The 16,071-nt window shown below is 43.0% G+C and overlaps 1 protein-coding gene across 1 annotated transcript; it reads left to right on the top strand.

The window, feature by feature from the left end:
- The first annotated feature begins 3,116 nt into the window (after window positions 1-3,116).
- On the top strand, window positions 3,117-7,762 carry LOC123141087 (beta-1,2-xylosyltransferase XYXT1-like). The gene is made up of 4 exons (XM_044560320.1): window positions 3,117-3,329; window positions 3,500-3,595; window positions 3,681-3,734; window positions 6,400-7,762. Exons 1-4 carry the CDS (start codon window positions 3,146-3,148, stop codon window positions 7,545-7,547), a joined length of 1,482 nt encoding a protein of 493 aa, XP_044416255.1. The 5' UTR covers window positions 3,117-3,145; the 3' UTR covers window positions 7,548-7,762.
- Window positions 7,763-16,071: the final 8,309 nt, after the last annotated feature.

The following is a 16,071-nucleotide window of genomic DNA, read 5'->3' as shown; positions in this document are numbered from 1 at the left end:
ACGCCGTCGTGCTGCTGGATCTCCATCAACCTCTCCTTCCCCCTTGCTGGATCAAGAAGGAGGAGACGTCGCTGCACCGTACGTGTGTTGAACGCGGAGGTGCCGTCCGTTCGGCACTCGGTCATCGATGATTTGGATCACGGCGAGTACGACTCCGTCATCCACGTTCATTGGAACGCTTCCGCTCGCGATCTACAAGGGTATGTAGATGCACTCCTTTCCCCTCGATGCTAGTATACTCCATAGATGCATCTTGGTGAGCGTAGGAAAATTTTAAAATTATGCTACGATTCCAACAAAAACAGCTTACTAAGAAACTATAGTACCGGTTCATGGCACGAACCGGTACTAAAGGTGCCTGTGGGGCCCCAGCCTGACCACAGCCTGACGCAGCCTCATTAGTACCGGTTCGTGACATGAACCGGTACTAAAGGTTTCTCACGAACCGGTACTAATGATCTCCGCCAGCCTAGCTGTTGGAACCGGCACTAATGGAAACATTAGTGCCGGCTCAAAATCAAACCGGCACTAATGTGCTTCACATTTGACCCTTTTTCTACTAGTGTTACCATAAGACCCAATGACTCGCCTTTCTAGAAGGGGTTAATGAGGACAAAAGCAACCTTCTTCCATAGGACTATATTTATCATTGGGAACGGTAACTCGAGTAGGTTTTGGGAAGATACATGGTTAAGGGCGATGCCACTAGCCACACAATATTCTTCTCTCTATAATATTGTACAACATAAGGACACTTATATTGCTACAATATTACAGTTTGTCCCTCTAAATATCCAGTTCAGGAGGTCCCTAGTAGGAGACCGGTGGGATAGTTGGCTGCATCTCGTGCGGAGGTTGATGGGCGTTCACCTTTCTGATGAGGCAGATATGATTCACTATAAATTATGCGCGAATGGGATATTCTCCATGAAGTCTTTGTATTTAGACTTAATAGACTATTGTCCTATTCTAAAATCAATCTTTATTTGGAATATTAAAGTACTATTAAGAATAAAAGTTTTCATGTGGTTTGTGCACAAGGAAATGATTCTGACTAAGGATAAACTGGCAAAGCGAAGATGAGAGGGTGGTAAAAAATGTTGCTTTTGTGATCAAGATGAAGCTATATATACAACACCTCTTTCTCAAATGTCCTCTCGCCAAACTCTTATGGTGTACGATTCATGCAGCCTTTAATGTTAGCCCTCCTAATAGTATTAACACGTTATTTCGGACGTGTCTTAATGGAGTGGAGCCAAGTACTGCGGGACATATTCAAATAGGAGTATGTGCATTACTTTGGGCTATATGAAATTGTAGGAATTACATGATTTCTAACCGCCAAACTCTTATAAAATTTTGCAGGTTATATACAGAGCCACTTCTTGGATCCATATGTGGTCGTTACTCAGTCATGCGGAAGCCAAGGAGCTTATGGCTATTGAGTGGAATCATTGAAAGACGGTAGCACGGGATACTTACAAATGGTTTGGATGGCAGTCCAATAATAGGCTAGGTGTTTAGTCATCTTGATCTGTTTTCGCCTGTTGTGGCAACCCTTATTTTCAGTTTACTTTGGCTCTTCTTGTGAGCTTGTACCGGATCTTAAACCTATTTGGACATTTTCCTTAATAATATGGTTGCATGCATCATTCTGATGCAGAGGCCAGGGGTAAACCCTTCTTTTTAAAAATAAATAAATACACTTCATAGGTAGTTGATTGACAAAGCCTAAATAAGCACGATAATACTACAACATTTCACCACTATAAATCAGTTAAGCAGATGTATCCAACGTTGGCATCCATCAACAATTTTGTTTGACACCCATCAACAATTGGTTGGGCTAAATGGCCGGTTCAATGGCCAAAGTACATAACTTTTGACACTTTGTGTATCACTAGACCCACGACATGACATATTTGATGTGCCGAATACATGCACTCAAGCAGAAAAATTCTATCTAGAGTATTTTCCTTTTAGGGAAAAACTAGCTCAGCTAGAGTTCGAACATCCCCATTCGAATTTGGTCATTTGCTCTCTCTTCCAGGCCTATAGTGCTTGTCTTCACTTGTTGCTTCGACCGTTGGATTGATTAAGAGAAGTACTACTCCCTTCATCCGCTGAAGAGTGTACATTTAAATTTAAAATTTGTCCAAAAAAAGTGTACTTTTATCTTTTCAATGTAATTTAAAGTATTTATCTCCTCACACGGTAATTAAGATCAATAATATTATATACATAGTCTTCTTAATTTCTAATTACACTTAGCTCATTGGGTTGGATAATTAAAGAGAAAAGAGATGATGACTTGCATCTTTCCAATGCATTTTTTACTCCACTTCTTATCTTAAAATTTCTAGATGTACATTTTTCACTAAACGGAGGGAGTATATAGTAGGTAAAGTTTCAGAATTCTCGATGATCATCGACAGACTATTGCAGTTGACTTTGACCAGACTTGTGAAGACGCGCCATGGAAAGTAGACGGGTGATGATTTTCTATGGCATTACATGATCGTCTTTATCGTAACGGAAATAGCAGCGAAGGTGCATTGCTAGCTAGTGGGACTCGGATCTCAACATCACTCAACAGTTGATTCACTGACATCTTAGACTACCCATAGTGAGAGTAACATAGATAGTAACATCATACATATCTAGGTTAAATAGATGATGTAACATGCAATAAATGAAGAAAAGAGATGAAAGTGGTACGTAACATAGCTAGTTACTACTAGTATTAGTAACATCACACATATCAAGGCAAGATGTGTCTATAGCCTAATAAATAAAGTGTTGCATGTTACCACATATATGTTACTCCCATTATAAAGATAGTAACATAGATTGATAACATGAACATGTTGCTAGTCTATATTAGTACCCATTGTGGCTAGTCTTATGGAGCATTTACCCTACCGGTCTACTACACCAATCCACGACTAGCTGATGTTTAAGCTATGTAAGTATCGAGCTACGTGTATTTGGGCAAAGTCAACAGTCGTCGCCTCGTCGGTTTTCCCGTAGGATAAACAATGTGCATGCACTAGTACGTACTCCTACTTTTGAAGAGTATAAACCCAGTCCGAAGCGAACCCAAACGGCGCGTCCTCATTCACTAGTACAGTAGTGTACTACTACTATGACTACGACTGGCAGCAGCAGCAGGAAGCAGCAGCAAGAGGCGATGGGCATGAGCTGCTGCGAGGAGAGGGAGAGGCCCAGGAAGAGCTGTGCGCCGGTCCACGCCAACGCCGGCTTCGCCGCCGGCGTCCTCTTTGCGCTCCTCGTCTACTTCCTCGTCCGGCAGCAGACTGCGATCAGTGGTAAATGATTCATTCGTTTCAACCACCGTTTCATTCATCTTCTTACCCGCTGTTTTGCATACTCCATCTTCTTATTCCGGGCCTAGCTTTTCCATGTCACGCTAACGTTAGCCTAGCCTTATCCTTCGACGACCAATGTGGCTTATTTCCTGTTGTTTAATAATATGCAGCTGCCACCACGGCAGCACTAGCACAATGGAGCACGGTTAAACAACTGATTAGAGCTCCCGGTGAAACGCAACTGATTAAAGCTCCTGGTGAAATACGTGAGCACATCTACCCATATGCTTATTTCCAATCTGTGTAGTCTATAATTTGAAGATTAATTCTTGCTTGTTGCTTAATCTACAGTTGTTACTTCTGATGTGCACCGGGTCGCTGACAAACAACCGATTCAAGATACGGGTGAGCAGATCATCAAACTCTCACAGTCATTTCGACCAAATTTGCATGCATGCTCTGTTAGTTTGGGTACCCAAGGAAATCATGAACTGGAAAAAGGAAGAATTATATAGAAAATCATTTGTTTAGAGGACATCTTTCTTCCAGCGCAAACTAGGATGTCGGGTCGCCTCTATTTTCGGCAGTGACTACGGGAGTTGACTTTTAAATGCATGTCTGACCCGCAAAAAACAAAAATGCATGTTTGGCAGATCTGACAGGCAACTCATGATTTAACCTGTAAACTAGAGAAGTCAATGTCATTTTACATTTAAAAGTGAACTGGAGCAACCCGGTTAGTATTTTTTATCCATATTTTTACAACTCACAACATGGATAAAGTAATTAGGATAGTGTCTTCAAAATTAACACTAACCGGAGAAGTCAAGGTCATTTTACATTTAAAAGTGAACTAGAGCAACCCGGTTAGTATTTTTGATCAATTTTTTTCCAACTCACAACATGGATAAAGTAATTAGGATAGTGTCTTCAAAATTAACACTAACCAGCATATGGGTCCCCACATATGTTCAATTAATAAACTTTATTAATATGAAAAAGTCATATATATTACTCCCTTTGTAAACTAATATAAGAGCGTTTTGATAACTAAAATAGTGATCTAAACGCTCTTATATTAATTTACGGAGGGAGTACCATTTTTTAAACAAAGGCGCCACTAGATCGTCAAAAAGAATAATGCTTACTAGTATTTCCTTGTAAAGAAATATAAGAGCGTTTAGATTACTATTTCTTTATGGAGGGCTAATTAGAGGCTCCATATTAATCCTCATGAGACATGCACTCTAGAAGAGAAAATAAAAAACAGGAGTTCTTTCAAAAGACAAACTCTCGCCATTAATCATGTGTACCGAATCATTGTTGATAACAATTACTAGTCGATCTGGTTTGCTTAATCACTCATTTCTTTCACCATTAAAGATAATCTAGGGAGAAAAACCTAGCTAAATTTGCACTAGTACTCTCTTTATATACATATTAATTAGTTTGAACTTGCATATCAAAGAGGAGTCAAGATGTGTTATCCAGGCTTTATGCATTGGTTGGCGAGGAAGATAATTATAAATGCTCCTGCATATACTCGCTTGCCGCATCTCAATTTGCTAATACACTTTGTACCGTGAGAAAGACTTAAAAAAAACGAGACGGGGAGGGAAATTAGAAGCCACCCCCCACTTCGGTTTATAGGAGAAAACTCTGAGAGTGGGACGTCGAACCCTGGCCGGAGACATCAACCATAGTGTTGTCTATCATTGAGCCAGTACTGTGAGAAAAACTTGAAAAAACTAAGATGCATGTGCTCCTTTTGAATCTCACTATCATTACGAAAAGTAAGCTAGCCCCTTAGATTTGCTTCCGTTTACTGAATAATGTCATTATGAAAGTTCATCTCGTAAAGTAAGCACTAAAGAATCTAAATACTATATCCAATATTGGTTGCAATATAATTAAAAAAAATTGGTTGCATGGAATATGAATATTTGAATTACTAAGATGAAAACTGAAATAGAAAGTAAATATGCCTAATTGTATCAATATTGTATAGCTAGTTGAAAATGTTGAATATAAGGAAGACAACTGGAAATCATTTTTCCATGCATGGTTGCATGCTGGTGGTGTTTTTACATATGGGGTTACATGTCGACATGACATGGTAGAGAAATAAATAACTGAGGACCACACATATAGTTATATAGGATACATGCATAAAGTAGCACAACATAAATTTGCATCTAAACTACTCCCATATGCATTATATAAAGTTACAGAATAGCCCCTAGATCTTTAACTCAACTTCTGTCCTCTACCATTACATAAATATATATGGGAATTAACTTGTGAACGTTCGTTCGCTCGGGGGGAGGTCCTAGCAAACGCCCGCACGGGCCGCCTGATGGGAAACAGATGGCATTTTTGGAGAAAAAATAGTGTTCACTGGCAATTCTTCTGTACACATGGCAAGTTTATATTCTGTACATGGCAATTCCCTAACAAATGTATGGCATTTTTAGTTGTTTTGACATGCATAGCAACTCCGGTGTTCGCGGGGAATTTTGTTCCCGGCGAGCGTTCACCAGATATCCGCGTCCAAAAAATAACCGAAATATCCTATGCATTCTTCTAAATAACCTCCATTAATATAGGATAAATGATTATTATATACATGCAGGATGCATGCCACCGGACCACATTTAACCGATGAGGCGGACAGCTATAAGCATATCAATTGCATTGTTTTTGGCGGTATTTATTTTTTACCAATTATAGCATTCAATTGCATTGTTTTTCACAGTAAAAAAATTATCAATTTGCAGCTTTAACATTTATCAAAGATATTTCCATACTGAGTGACTTACCGTGACAGTAACAATCAACTTGCTACTCCATGGAGGCACACGGGTTGATGGTTACAGTACTAGTTAGAAATAGCAGGCCGAGTGAATTTAGAAAAGATGAACACGTTGTCCAAACGTTGAAGCAACATGTTGAACCTAGAGCTAACTTAGTAATGCGAGATTTTTTGATAGAAGTAATGCGAGGTTATGCCAACGAACGAAGCTAGTTTAACAATGGTAATTTTTTTTTTCTTTTCCTTGGTGTGTGACAGATAATGGCAAGGTGGTGTGTACCACGGAGGACCGCTCCCGCGGTTTGTCCGGCACCTGCGAAGTCGAAGGCGACATCCGCACCAATGGCACAGCCCTATCGGTGAGCCTCGTCCCAGCGAGCTGGTCGGAGCGCCACGAGTGGATGATCTCGCCGTACACGCGCAGTGGCCAGAGCCTCAGGGTGGTTACGGTAACCCAGCTGCAGGACCGGGCCGCCGCCCCGCCGTGCACGGTGACCCACACGATGCCTGCCATCCTGTTCGGGATCGGGGGCTACGTGGGCAACTACTGGCATGAGTACGCTGACATTCTGGTGCCGCTGTTCGTCGCGGCGCGGCGGTACCACGGCGAGGTCACGTTCCTGGTCAGCAACATCCAGCACATGCCGCGGTGGCTGGTCAAGTACAGGGCCTTGTTGCAGGGGCTGTCCAAGTATGGCGTCGTGGACATGGACCGCGACGCGTATGTGCGGTGTTTCCCGCGCGTCTCGGTGGGGCTGCGCCTCGACAAGGACTTGAGCATCGTTCCCGAACTGGTGCCGGGGGCCCGCCTCACCATGGCCGACTTTACGCGGTTCGTGCGCGAGACCTACGCGCTCCCACGAGGAGCAGTGACCATGGAGCCGTACAAGAAGCCGCGGCTGCTGTTGATCCAGCGGGCGACCTCCCGCCAGTTCCTCAACGAGCCGGAGATTGCCCGAGCGGCGGAGGCGGCGGGGTTCGAGGTGGTAGTGACGGAGCTGCGGCACGACGGCTCCGAGGTTGAGCAGGCGCGGGTGGTGAACTCGTTTGACGTGGTGCTGGGCGTGCACGGCGCCGGGCTGACGAACGCGGTGCACCTGCCACCGGGCGGCGTCCTGATCCAGGTGGTGCCGTATGGCAAGATGGAGCCCATGGCGAGGTTCGATTTCAGCGAGCCGGCAACAGACATGGGGCTCAAGTACCTTGACTACAGCGTGAGCGCGGAGGAGAGCTCGCTGCTGGAGAAGCTAGGGCCGGATCACCCGGCGATCAAGGACCCCGACTCCATCCACCGAAGCGGCTGGACCACGATGTATCAGTTCTACCTGATGCAGAACGTCCGCATCAACACCACTCGCTTCGCGCCAACGCTGGAGCAAGCGTTCAACCACCTACGCAAGCAGTAGGGGGCAGACAATGTTCGTCAACTCGTTGTTTCCTTAGCTAGTTTTTTTCATTTTGGGTTAATTCTTTGCTAGGTGGCATGGCGTCTTTTCTTTTGTCATTATTTTCTCCCTTTTCACTAAACAAGCATGGTGGCCCTCCCAAACTTGTTTTGTATTGACTGCTTGTTTGCCCTGACCTTGTACACGTCGCCTAATTATTACCAAAAAACATAATACTCTATGGGGTTCATATTACTTGCCACTCAAACGAATGTATCTAGTATGGAAATACGTTTAGATACATCCGTTTGAGGGAGGCTTGCTACAATCCATCGCCAGGATGATCTCCCGATGATATCAAATGAAACCTCGCCATCAACGGAATTTATTCCTCAACCTCGTCCTGCGCAATTCGAGGGCGTTGTTGCTTCAAACATGACCAAGGTTGTGTCGAAAAATTGGGCCCCGCCCAAGTGCAAGTTCTTTGCCTGGCCCGTTACCAAGCCTAGAATATGGTCAGCAGACCGGCTACAAAGAAGAGGGTGATCAAACTGCAGCTTGTGCCAGCTGTGCAAGAGGGAGCTGGAGACCACAACTCATCTTCTGGATGCCACTCGACGATGTAAGACGGCGCGAGGCAATTTGATTGCGACGAATTGAGGAAGTGAAGGTTGTGGAGCAGTGGCGGGATTGAGCTATGCCGGCGAGGAATAGTCTAACATGATTTCCCTCCTAATTGGCATGTCGGGTGATTTGCTGTCACACAAGGATAGGAGAGCAAGAGGTAACTGATACGTCCATTCTGCATCATGCTTTTATATTGATATTTATTACATTATGGGTTGTTATTACACATTATATCATAATACTTATGCCTTTCCTCTCTTATTTTATAAGGTTCACATGAAGAGGGAGAATGCCGGCAGCTGGAATTCTGGACTGGAAAATGAGCAAATATTAGAGACCTATTCTGCACAACTTGAAAAGTCCTGAAATTTCATGGAGAATATTTTTGGAATCTATCATTTTTAAGAAGTTACTCCCCACTTCTACCTATTCTCTCATCATGCACACTGTCCACATCAGCTTTATGCCACATCATCAATCAATTGCAAAACGAGCCAATCAATATTATTCACCCTACGGTCATGGCGTTGAAAAAAAACTCTTTTCCCCCTCTATTAGTCACTAAATTGTGTGAATTAATCTTTTCAGTACACACCCGTTCGTCTTTGTATTCTGAAACCGACGAGATTATTCTGTACTCTTTAAGAGTTTGCTTTAAGAGCCAAGACACACCGCTCGGCATGCACGTCTTATCTTCTCTCCACTTGGATATCTTGAAGACGAGAGAAAGCAGGGGAGCATCGCAGAGTGTAGCACCGGCTGTGTCTGAAGGGAGAGGGGAGACAGAAGGGAGCAGGGTATTAGGTCCACTAAATTTCCATTTGATATTTCTAATAGTTTGCTCGCAGCGGCCATAGACCACGCGGAGGCCCTCCGTAATGGTGCTCTGGCGAAAACAACGGGACGAGTTCGAGAGACGACACACCAATAGCCAGAGAGACGGCAAGGTTTGGATGACAAAGGATCTTCGGCTGCAGCTCGCTCAAAAGGTTCGAGCCTATAGTTCTCCTAGATCGATAAGAAGTCCCCTAAAAATGGATTGATTTTGGGAATTAGGAAATGAGGATCACATCCTAGTTGGGACATTAATTTACTTCCCTTCTTTGTGGTCCGATATTAGGAAAATTAATCATTTTGGATATGATATGACTTGCAGATTACTTCTGCAATCTGATTTACTCATGTTTTGGCATGTGATTAATCGGGAACATCTCGATTTTCCTTCTAGGTAAGTTTGTCATAGATGGCAATGGATTGACATGTATCGTACAACTTTGAATCTTTCAGTTTACGTGGAGCCAGTTTTCAGGTCCCCGCAAAAATTGAACTTATTTTCAGGGAATATGGAGAAGTCCAGATTGCTAGAATCCATTCTGGTATGCTATTTTGGTTCCTAACTAACTTCTTTTGTTGGCTGCTACTACTAACTAAACCTTAACCTCTGATGATCATTTTGTGCAGCAAAATGTCAGAATTTCGATAGAGCATCATATTCTCATGTGAGCTGCCCCAATGTTTTAAGTGAGAACTATATATGAACAAGATTATTTGTATGAAGAACAGAAGTCATGGCATGACTGCAGCTTGGTACTTCATTGATGATTCTTTCTGCTTGAATTGTGGTCTCTACAAATATCCTGTAAGATTTAGTATGTACACTCCTGCTGATCTTCTACCCAAATCTGAAAATATTTATGTCGTCATTAACAACTTATTACTCTCACCATTGAAGCAGACATGTGTGATGCTTTTGAGTACATGCGCAAATGTACTGATTTAAATGTTTCATATCCACTGATATCTTTGTCACTAATGTCATCCACCTTTGGTGTGTTGTGTGGTGTTGAGTTCTCCCTCATTGTTCTCCCCTATTATGTGTGTGGTCAATGTGTGTTATTTTGCTTTATCTCCACTCCTTGCGCCCCTGTACTTCTAGTTCACTTGAACCTATCTTGCGACGAGCTGCAAAGCCTTTATAGGCAAAATAATACAATTTAGGTGGGGAACCCCCCCCCCCCCCCCCCCCCGAAAATTTTAAAAAAAAACTAATGTCATCCACCTGTTCTTTTCTTCATGTCCATGAGTCAACAACATACCCACATGGGGATATTCACAATGTAGCAAAAGAGCGGGATGGTTGGGAAGATTGATAATAGTGCAGAATGGATTAAATAGGAGATGGTTGTCTCGGTAGTTTTTGTTTAGGTGTACAATTGAGTCCGCTTATGTGATATTAATATATTCCCCTTTATTGATTTTTTAATCCGCTTATGACTAAAGTACCATTTGCCATTTTTTTATTGTCAAGACGGCATGTTAAATGCTTGGAGAATGCATATGTAGTTAATGTTTGTTTTTGCAAGAAAATATAATTTCCTACTATAACTGAAAAGTTTTGCACTTCTTTATACATCAATTTGTTACATGGTTGATGCCTTTAATTTTAAAAATAAATAATCAAGGAAAATTCTACATTCGCCTTGCATTTGCTTCAGTTGATTTTGTAGCACCTAATCACACAATTTTCTAACAAGGTTCCCGCAGCAACGCGCGGGGTATCATCTAGTATATAAAAAATATTGGGCGAATAATGAAGAAAATATGCCCTAGAGGCAATAATAAAGTTGTTGTTTTATATTTACTTATATCATGATAAATGTTTATTATTCATGCTAGAATTATATTAACCGGAAACTTGATACATGTGTGAATACATAGACAAACAGAGTGTCCCTAGCATGCCTCTACTTGACTAGCTCGTTAATCAAAGATGGTTAAGTTTCCTAGCCATAGACATGTGTTATCATTTGATGAACGGAATCACATCATTAGAGAATGATGTGATGGACAAGACCTATCCGTTAGCTTAGTGTAAGTGCATCTAGTGCCACCCCTAGTTGGTTTTAGAGTATTGACGACAAACCTGGTTGAGGGACTAATGTGTTTGTGAGAATTGCAGGATAACACAGGTAGTAGTCCCTCATTGATTCGGTTTACCTATCGGAGATGACCCCTAAAAATGTATGAAGACATTGAAGACAATGGTGGTATGTGAAGATATTCACATTGAAGACTATGACAAGAGAAGACATCGCGTGAAGACTATGGAGCACGAAGACTTAGTTGTTTCGTCGTTTCCTTTTCTTCTTTGTTGAGTCATAGGAACCACCGTACTGTTAAGTGGGGTCCCAGTGAACAAAGTCAGAGTGACTGAAGTGATGCTCAACCAAATCCTATGTCTTCGAGCGAAGACAATGAGAGCAAATCTTATCGAGAGCTGGATGAGTCAGCTTTACTTGTAGCCCAAGTCAAGCTGTCGCGTGTGTTTGAAATCTGACCGTTGGAACACGTGTCAGTTCCTTAGTGACCCAGGGTCATTTCGGACAAATCAGGTCGGGTTGCCTAGTGGTTATAAATAGCCCACCCCTACACCATAAGTTGGTGGCTGCTCAGAGTTAGTGCACGGCTTTTGTCGTTTGAGAGCAACCCACCTCCGAAGCTTTTGAGAGAGAGAAATCCTTGCGAGGACAAAGCCCAAACACCCAGAGCCAAAGAGTGTTAGGCATCACTGAAGTATTTCTGTCCGCGTGACCTGAAGACTTGTTACACTTGAGGACTGTGAATCCTCCAGCCGGTTAGGCGTCGCGTTCTGAGCATCCAAGAGTCATTGTGGATCGCCGGTGAACGAAGTCTGTGAAGGTTTGGAAGTCTACCTTGAAGACTTACCAGAGTGATTGGGCGAGGACTGGGTGTCCTTAGCTCAAGGGGAATAAGGTGAAGACACGGTCTTCTGAGTTAAATCTCAGCCTCCCTAACCAGACGTACAGTTGTCACAACAACTGGAACTAGTCCAACAAATCCTTGTCCTCACCAAGTGACTGGTTCTATCCTCTCCCTCTCTTTATTTACAGTTTGTCTTCGTGAAGTCATTGCCTGCTTGTGTTACCAGTTTGACTTCACTGTGTGACTTCTATTGTTGTTTGGCTTCACACCATCTTCCATCCTGATCTTTACTACCTAGCTGCTATTAGTCTTCGTGCTTTCACTTTATTGAATACTTAACTATGGCCTGCCTAGTGTAGTCTACCTTCCGCTGCATGTCAATAGGTTCATTTCTATCGTTTGTCTGCGAAACTCCCATGTTTTGAAGACTTTCATAAAAATCGCCTATTCACCCCCCTCTAGTCGATAACTAGCACTTTCAATTGGTATCAGAGCAAGGTACTCCCTTGTTCTGTGTGATTCGGTTTAACCACCTGGAGTTTTAGCTATGTTGATTGCAGGTATAATCAAAGTCTCCGCTGCGTGCCCTGTCTTCGATGGAACTGAATATCCCTACTGGAAGAATAAGATGCGCATGCATCTTGAAGCCATTGATGTCGACCTCTGGTATGTCGTCAAGAATGGTGTTCCCAAGACTGGTGAAGGTGTCACCCCTGCTGACGTTAAGAAGTTCATTCAACTGGATTCTACTGCCAAGAACATCATCTGTGGTCATCTGACCAAAGGACAGTATGGCCGTGTGAGTGCCCTGGAAATGTCAAAGCTAGTCAGGGACTGGCTCTCCAAGGTCAACGAAGGCGTCTCAACCTAGAGAGATCAAAGGATCATTGTTCTTCGCAACCTATTCAACCGCTTCAAGAGAAACGACAATGAGAATGTCCAGCTCACGTTTGATCGCCTCACTGACATTACAAATGAGCTTCGTGCTCTCGGCGCCACTGAGATCACCAAGCATGAAATCGTCAAGACACTCCTCAGATCACTTGACAACTCGTTCGACACCCTTGACCTAATGATACAAGAACGCCCTGACTTCAAGACACTCGATCCGTCTGACATACTTGAGAGGCTCAACACACATGAGTTCCAGCTATCTGAGAAAAGAGATATCTATGGTCCAAACTATGGCCGAACTCGCGCTTTGAAGGCAAAAGCTGTTTCCTCATCTGAAGAAGAATCTGACTGCAGTTCTGGTGATCCTGAAGACATTGTAAAGGAGCTTGCTATGCTTGTGAAGAAGTTCCAGAAGTTCACTAAGAAGAAGGGCTTCAGAAAGTCTTCACGATCCAGCTCAAGAAATGATGAAGCCTCCACTCATGATTACAAGAAGAGAACATGTCACAAGTGCAAGAAACCTGGACACTACATCTCTGAGTGTCCACAGTGGGACAATGAGAACAACAAGAAGAAGAAGAGCAAGGAATATGATTCTGATGACAACAAGAAGAAGAAATCCTCAAAGTCTTCTTCCAAGCCTTCGTCCAAGTCTTCATCACATAAGAAGAGCTCATCTGGCAAGGCTCGTGCTTTTGTTGGTAAGGAGATGGATTAAGAGGAGGAGTCTGCTTCTGAGGAGGCGGAGGTGGAGTCTGAGGACGAGTCTGACTCTGGCGTTGCAAGTCTGGCTCTAGCTACAGCCTACGTTGCCAAGTCCATCTTCAACAGTGAAGACAATGGCCCCGTCACCAACGCTGATGCTAATGACAAGGACGACTCTGCTCCCACCTACTGCTTCATGGCACGTGGTGCCAAGGTAAAACCGCGCGATGCTTACTTTCAAACATCAAGTGAAGATGACTCTGATTATGAATCCAAACCTAGCTACGAAACACTTGCTAAAATTGCAACTGAACAACAGAAAGCTATGGAACATACTCAAAAACTATTAGACAAAAGCGATGACCTGTTGGACGCGGAAATGACCCGATCTTAGTCCTTAATTGAAGATATAAAAAATCTTCATGTTAAGTACCAGGAACTTGAAAGTCGTCATGAAACGCTCTCAACGACTCATGAAAAGCTTTCCTATGATTATCTTCAAAGGAAGCAAGAACTTGAGAAATTGAGAGCGGCTCATGAAGATCTTCAAAAGGAGAATGAGTCACTTGACGCTCAACAGATCAGTCCCGCTCAGGACGGATTTGAACCACCGTGTCTAAAATGCCTTGAGCGTGATAACGCTACTTCTTTTGCTGAATGTTCTACTGCTGCTACTGTTGCAATATCTTCAACTGTTGATGTGGTAACTAACCCCTCTGCTGAGGATACCACTACTATTGCTGATGAAAATGCTAGGTTGAAGACATTGCTTGAAACAGGGATGTACAAAAGTCTCAAAGGGCACCAGACACTGTGCGATGTCCTCAAAAAGCAGATTCTGAACCGAAACCCTAGGAAAGAGGTGTTGGGTTCGAGAGGAAAATGAATGTTGATGGTTCCTACTGGAAGCCTGAGCAGTACCCCAAAACCACATGGGTTGCTGCAAAGGGACCTTCAGTGGATCCATTCCCTTTATCTGGCTTCACTTGTGCTAACCCAGTTATCATTGATGAATCCTTTGATGCAAACTATAAATTGTTTAAGAATCAGAATGGTGAAGTGTTCGCCAGGTATATTGGTACTAACTGCAGGAATGGGCCATCTATGAAGAAGATCTGGGTTCCCAAAAGTTGTCTTGAGAATCTTCCTGTGAATGTCATCATGACACCGCCTGGGAAGAAGACAAATCCCAGACCAAAAGCTTCATATGGTCCAAAGGATTCATACAGATACAGGACTCAACTGAGTCACCCTAACGCCAATGTTTTGCAGGGAAATCATACTCAAACTTATGAATATGAGCGTGTTTCTTCAAACCGCTATGTTCAAGGTTGTCAGAATCGCGATTTTGAATCGGATCGGAGCTCTGATGGTAGAATCGTAAATCGTAGAATCTTCACTACCAGGATCGTAGAAACCTAGATTTTATGAACTAAAATCGTAGAATCAGATGGGTAAGTTTGGATCGTAAAGTCGTAGAATCGTACAACAGAATCGCGATTCTAACAACCTTGGCTATGTTCATAAAACTAAGAACTTTTCTGCTTATTCATATGAGTATCATTCATCTCCTGCAAGGCTATTTGCTAGGGCTCCAAAGCCGAAGTTCTCAGATGCTGCACTTAGACTCATTGCTTCTAAGCCACCCCTGAAGATGTGGGTGGTTAAGAAGAATTAACTTTCTTTTGCAGGGAAAGGTCTCCAGCCGGAAATCAAAGGCGTCTGATGCGATTGCTGGGGACCTAAAACATCTTGTAGGGCGCAAGATAAAATGCCCAAATGGTCTTACTATGTATTTTGTTCCTGAATCGCTTGCCAATCATCCTATCTGTCCTAACCTTGATCCGAGCTTTGATAATCCTCTTGTCCGTCAAATGTTTATGCTTCACAATACTCTTGGTGAAGCCTATCCCCCTAACTGTACTGTAGGGTATGACACCAAAATCTTCAGAATGGATTATGGACAGCGGATGCACTAATCATATGACTGGTGATCGAAGTCTTCTCATGGACTCAACCTTACGTCCATCTGACAAGAGTCACATCACATTTTCTGACACTGGTAAAAGCAAGATATTGGGTCTAGGTAGAGTTGCAATCTCAAAGGATCAGCACATGGATAAAGTGATGCTTGTTGAATCCCTTGGTTTCAACTTAATGTCTGTCTCAATGCTTTGTGACTTGAACATGATTGTGATATTTGGAAAATATTGTTGCCTTGTACTAATGGAATCTGACAAGTCGCTAGTCTTTGAAGGGTATCAAAAAGATGATTTATACATGGTAGATTTCTCAGCAGGACCACAGCTTGCCGTATGTCTTCTAGCAAAAGCTTCAGAGTGCTGGCTCTGGCATTGGAGGCTAGGGCATGCTGGGATGAGAAACTTGCATACGCTTGCAAAGAAGAAACACGTCATAGGCATCGAGGGCGCCAAGTTCAAGAAGGATCACTTATGCGGTGCCTGCGAAGCTGGAAAGATGACAAGGGCCAAGCATCCCTCGAAGACAATCATGACAACATCGCAACCCTTCGAGCTGCTACACATGGACTTATTTGGCCCTACTCACTACTCTACTCTCACTACTACTGCTTGTC

The sequence above is a fragment of the Triticum aestivum genome, chromosome 6D, assembly GCF_018294505.1.
Source record: "Triticum aestivum cultivar Chinese Spring chromosome 6D, IWGSC CS RefSeq v2.1, whole genome shotgun sequence".
NCBI lineage: Eukaryota > Viridiplantae > Streptophyta > Magnoliopsida > Poales > Poaceae > Triticum > Triticum aestivum.
The sequence above is the reverse complement of the archived record's forward strand: the minus strand, read 5'-3'. Positions and strand labels throughout refer to the sequence as shown.

What these genes read in the sequence shown, in the direction of transcription:
- LOC123141087 (XM_044560320.1), top strand. Translation starts at nt 3,146, where the DNA reads ATGACTACGACTGGCAGCAGCAGCAGGAAGCAGCAGCAAGAGGCGATG. An exon ending in TAAAGCTCCTGGTGAAATAC is followed by an intron (nt 3,596 to 3,680) that starts GTGAGCACATCT and finishes CTTAATCTACAG; the next exon opens with TTGTTACTTCTGATGTGCAC. An exon ending in ACAACCGATTCAAGATACGG is followed by an intron (nt 3,735 to 6,399) that starts GTGAGCAGATCA and finishes GGTGTGTGACAG; the next exon opens with ATAATGGCAAGGTGGTGTGT.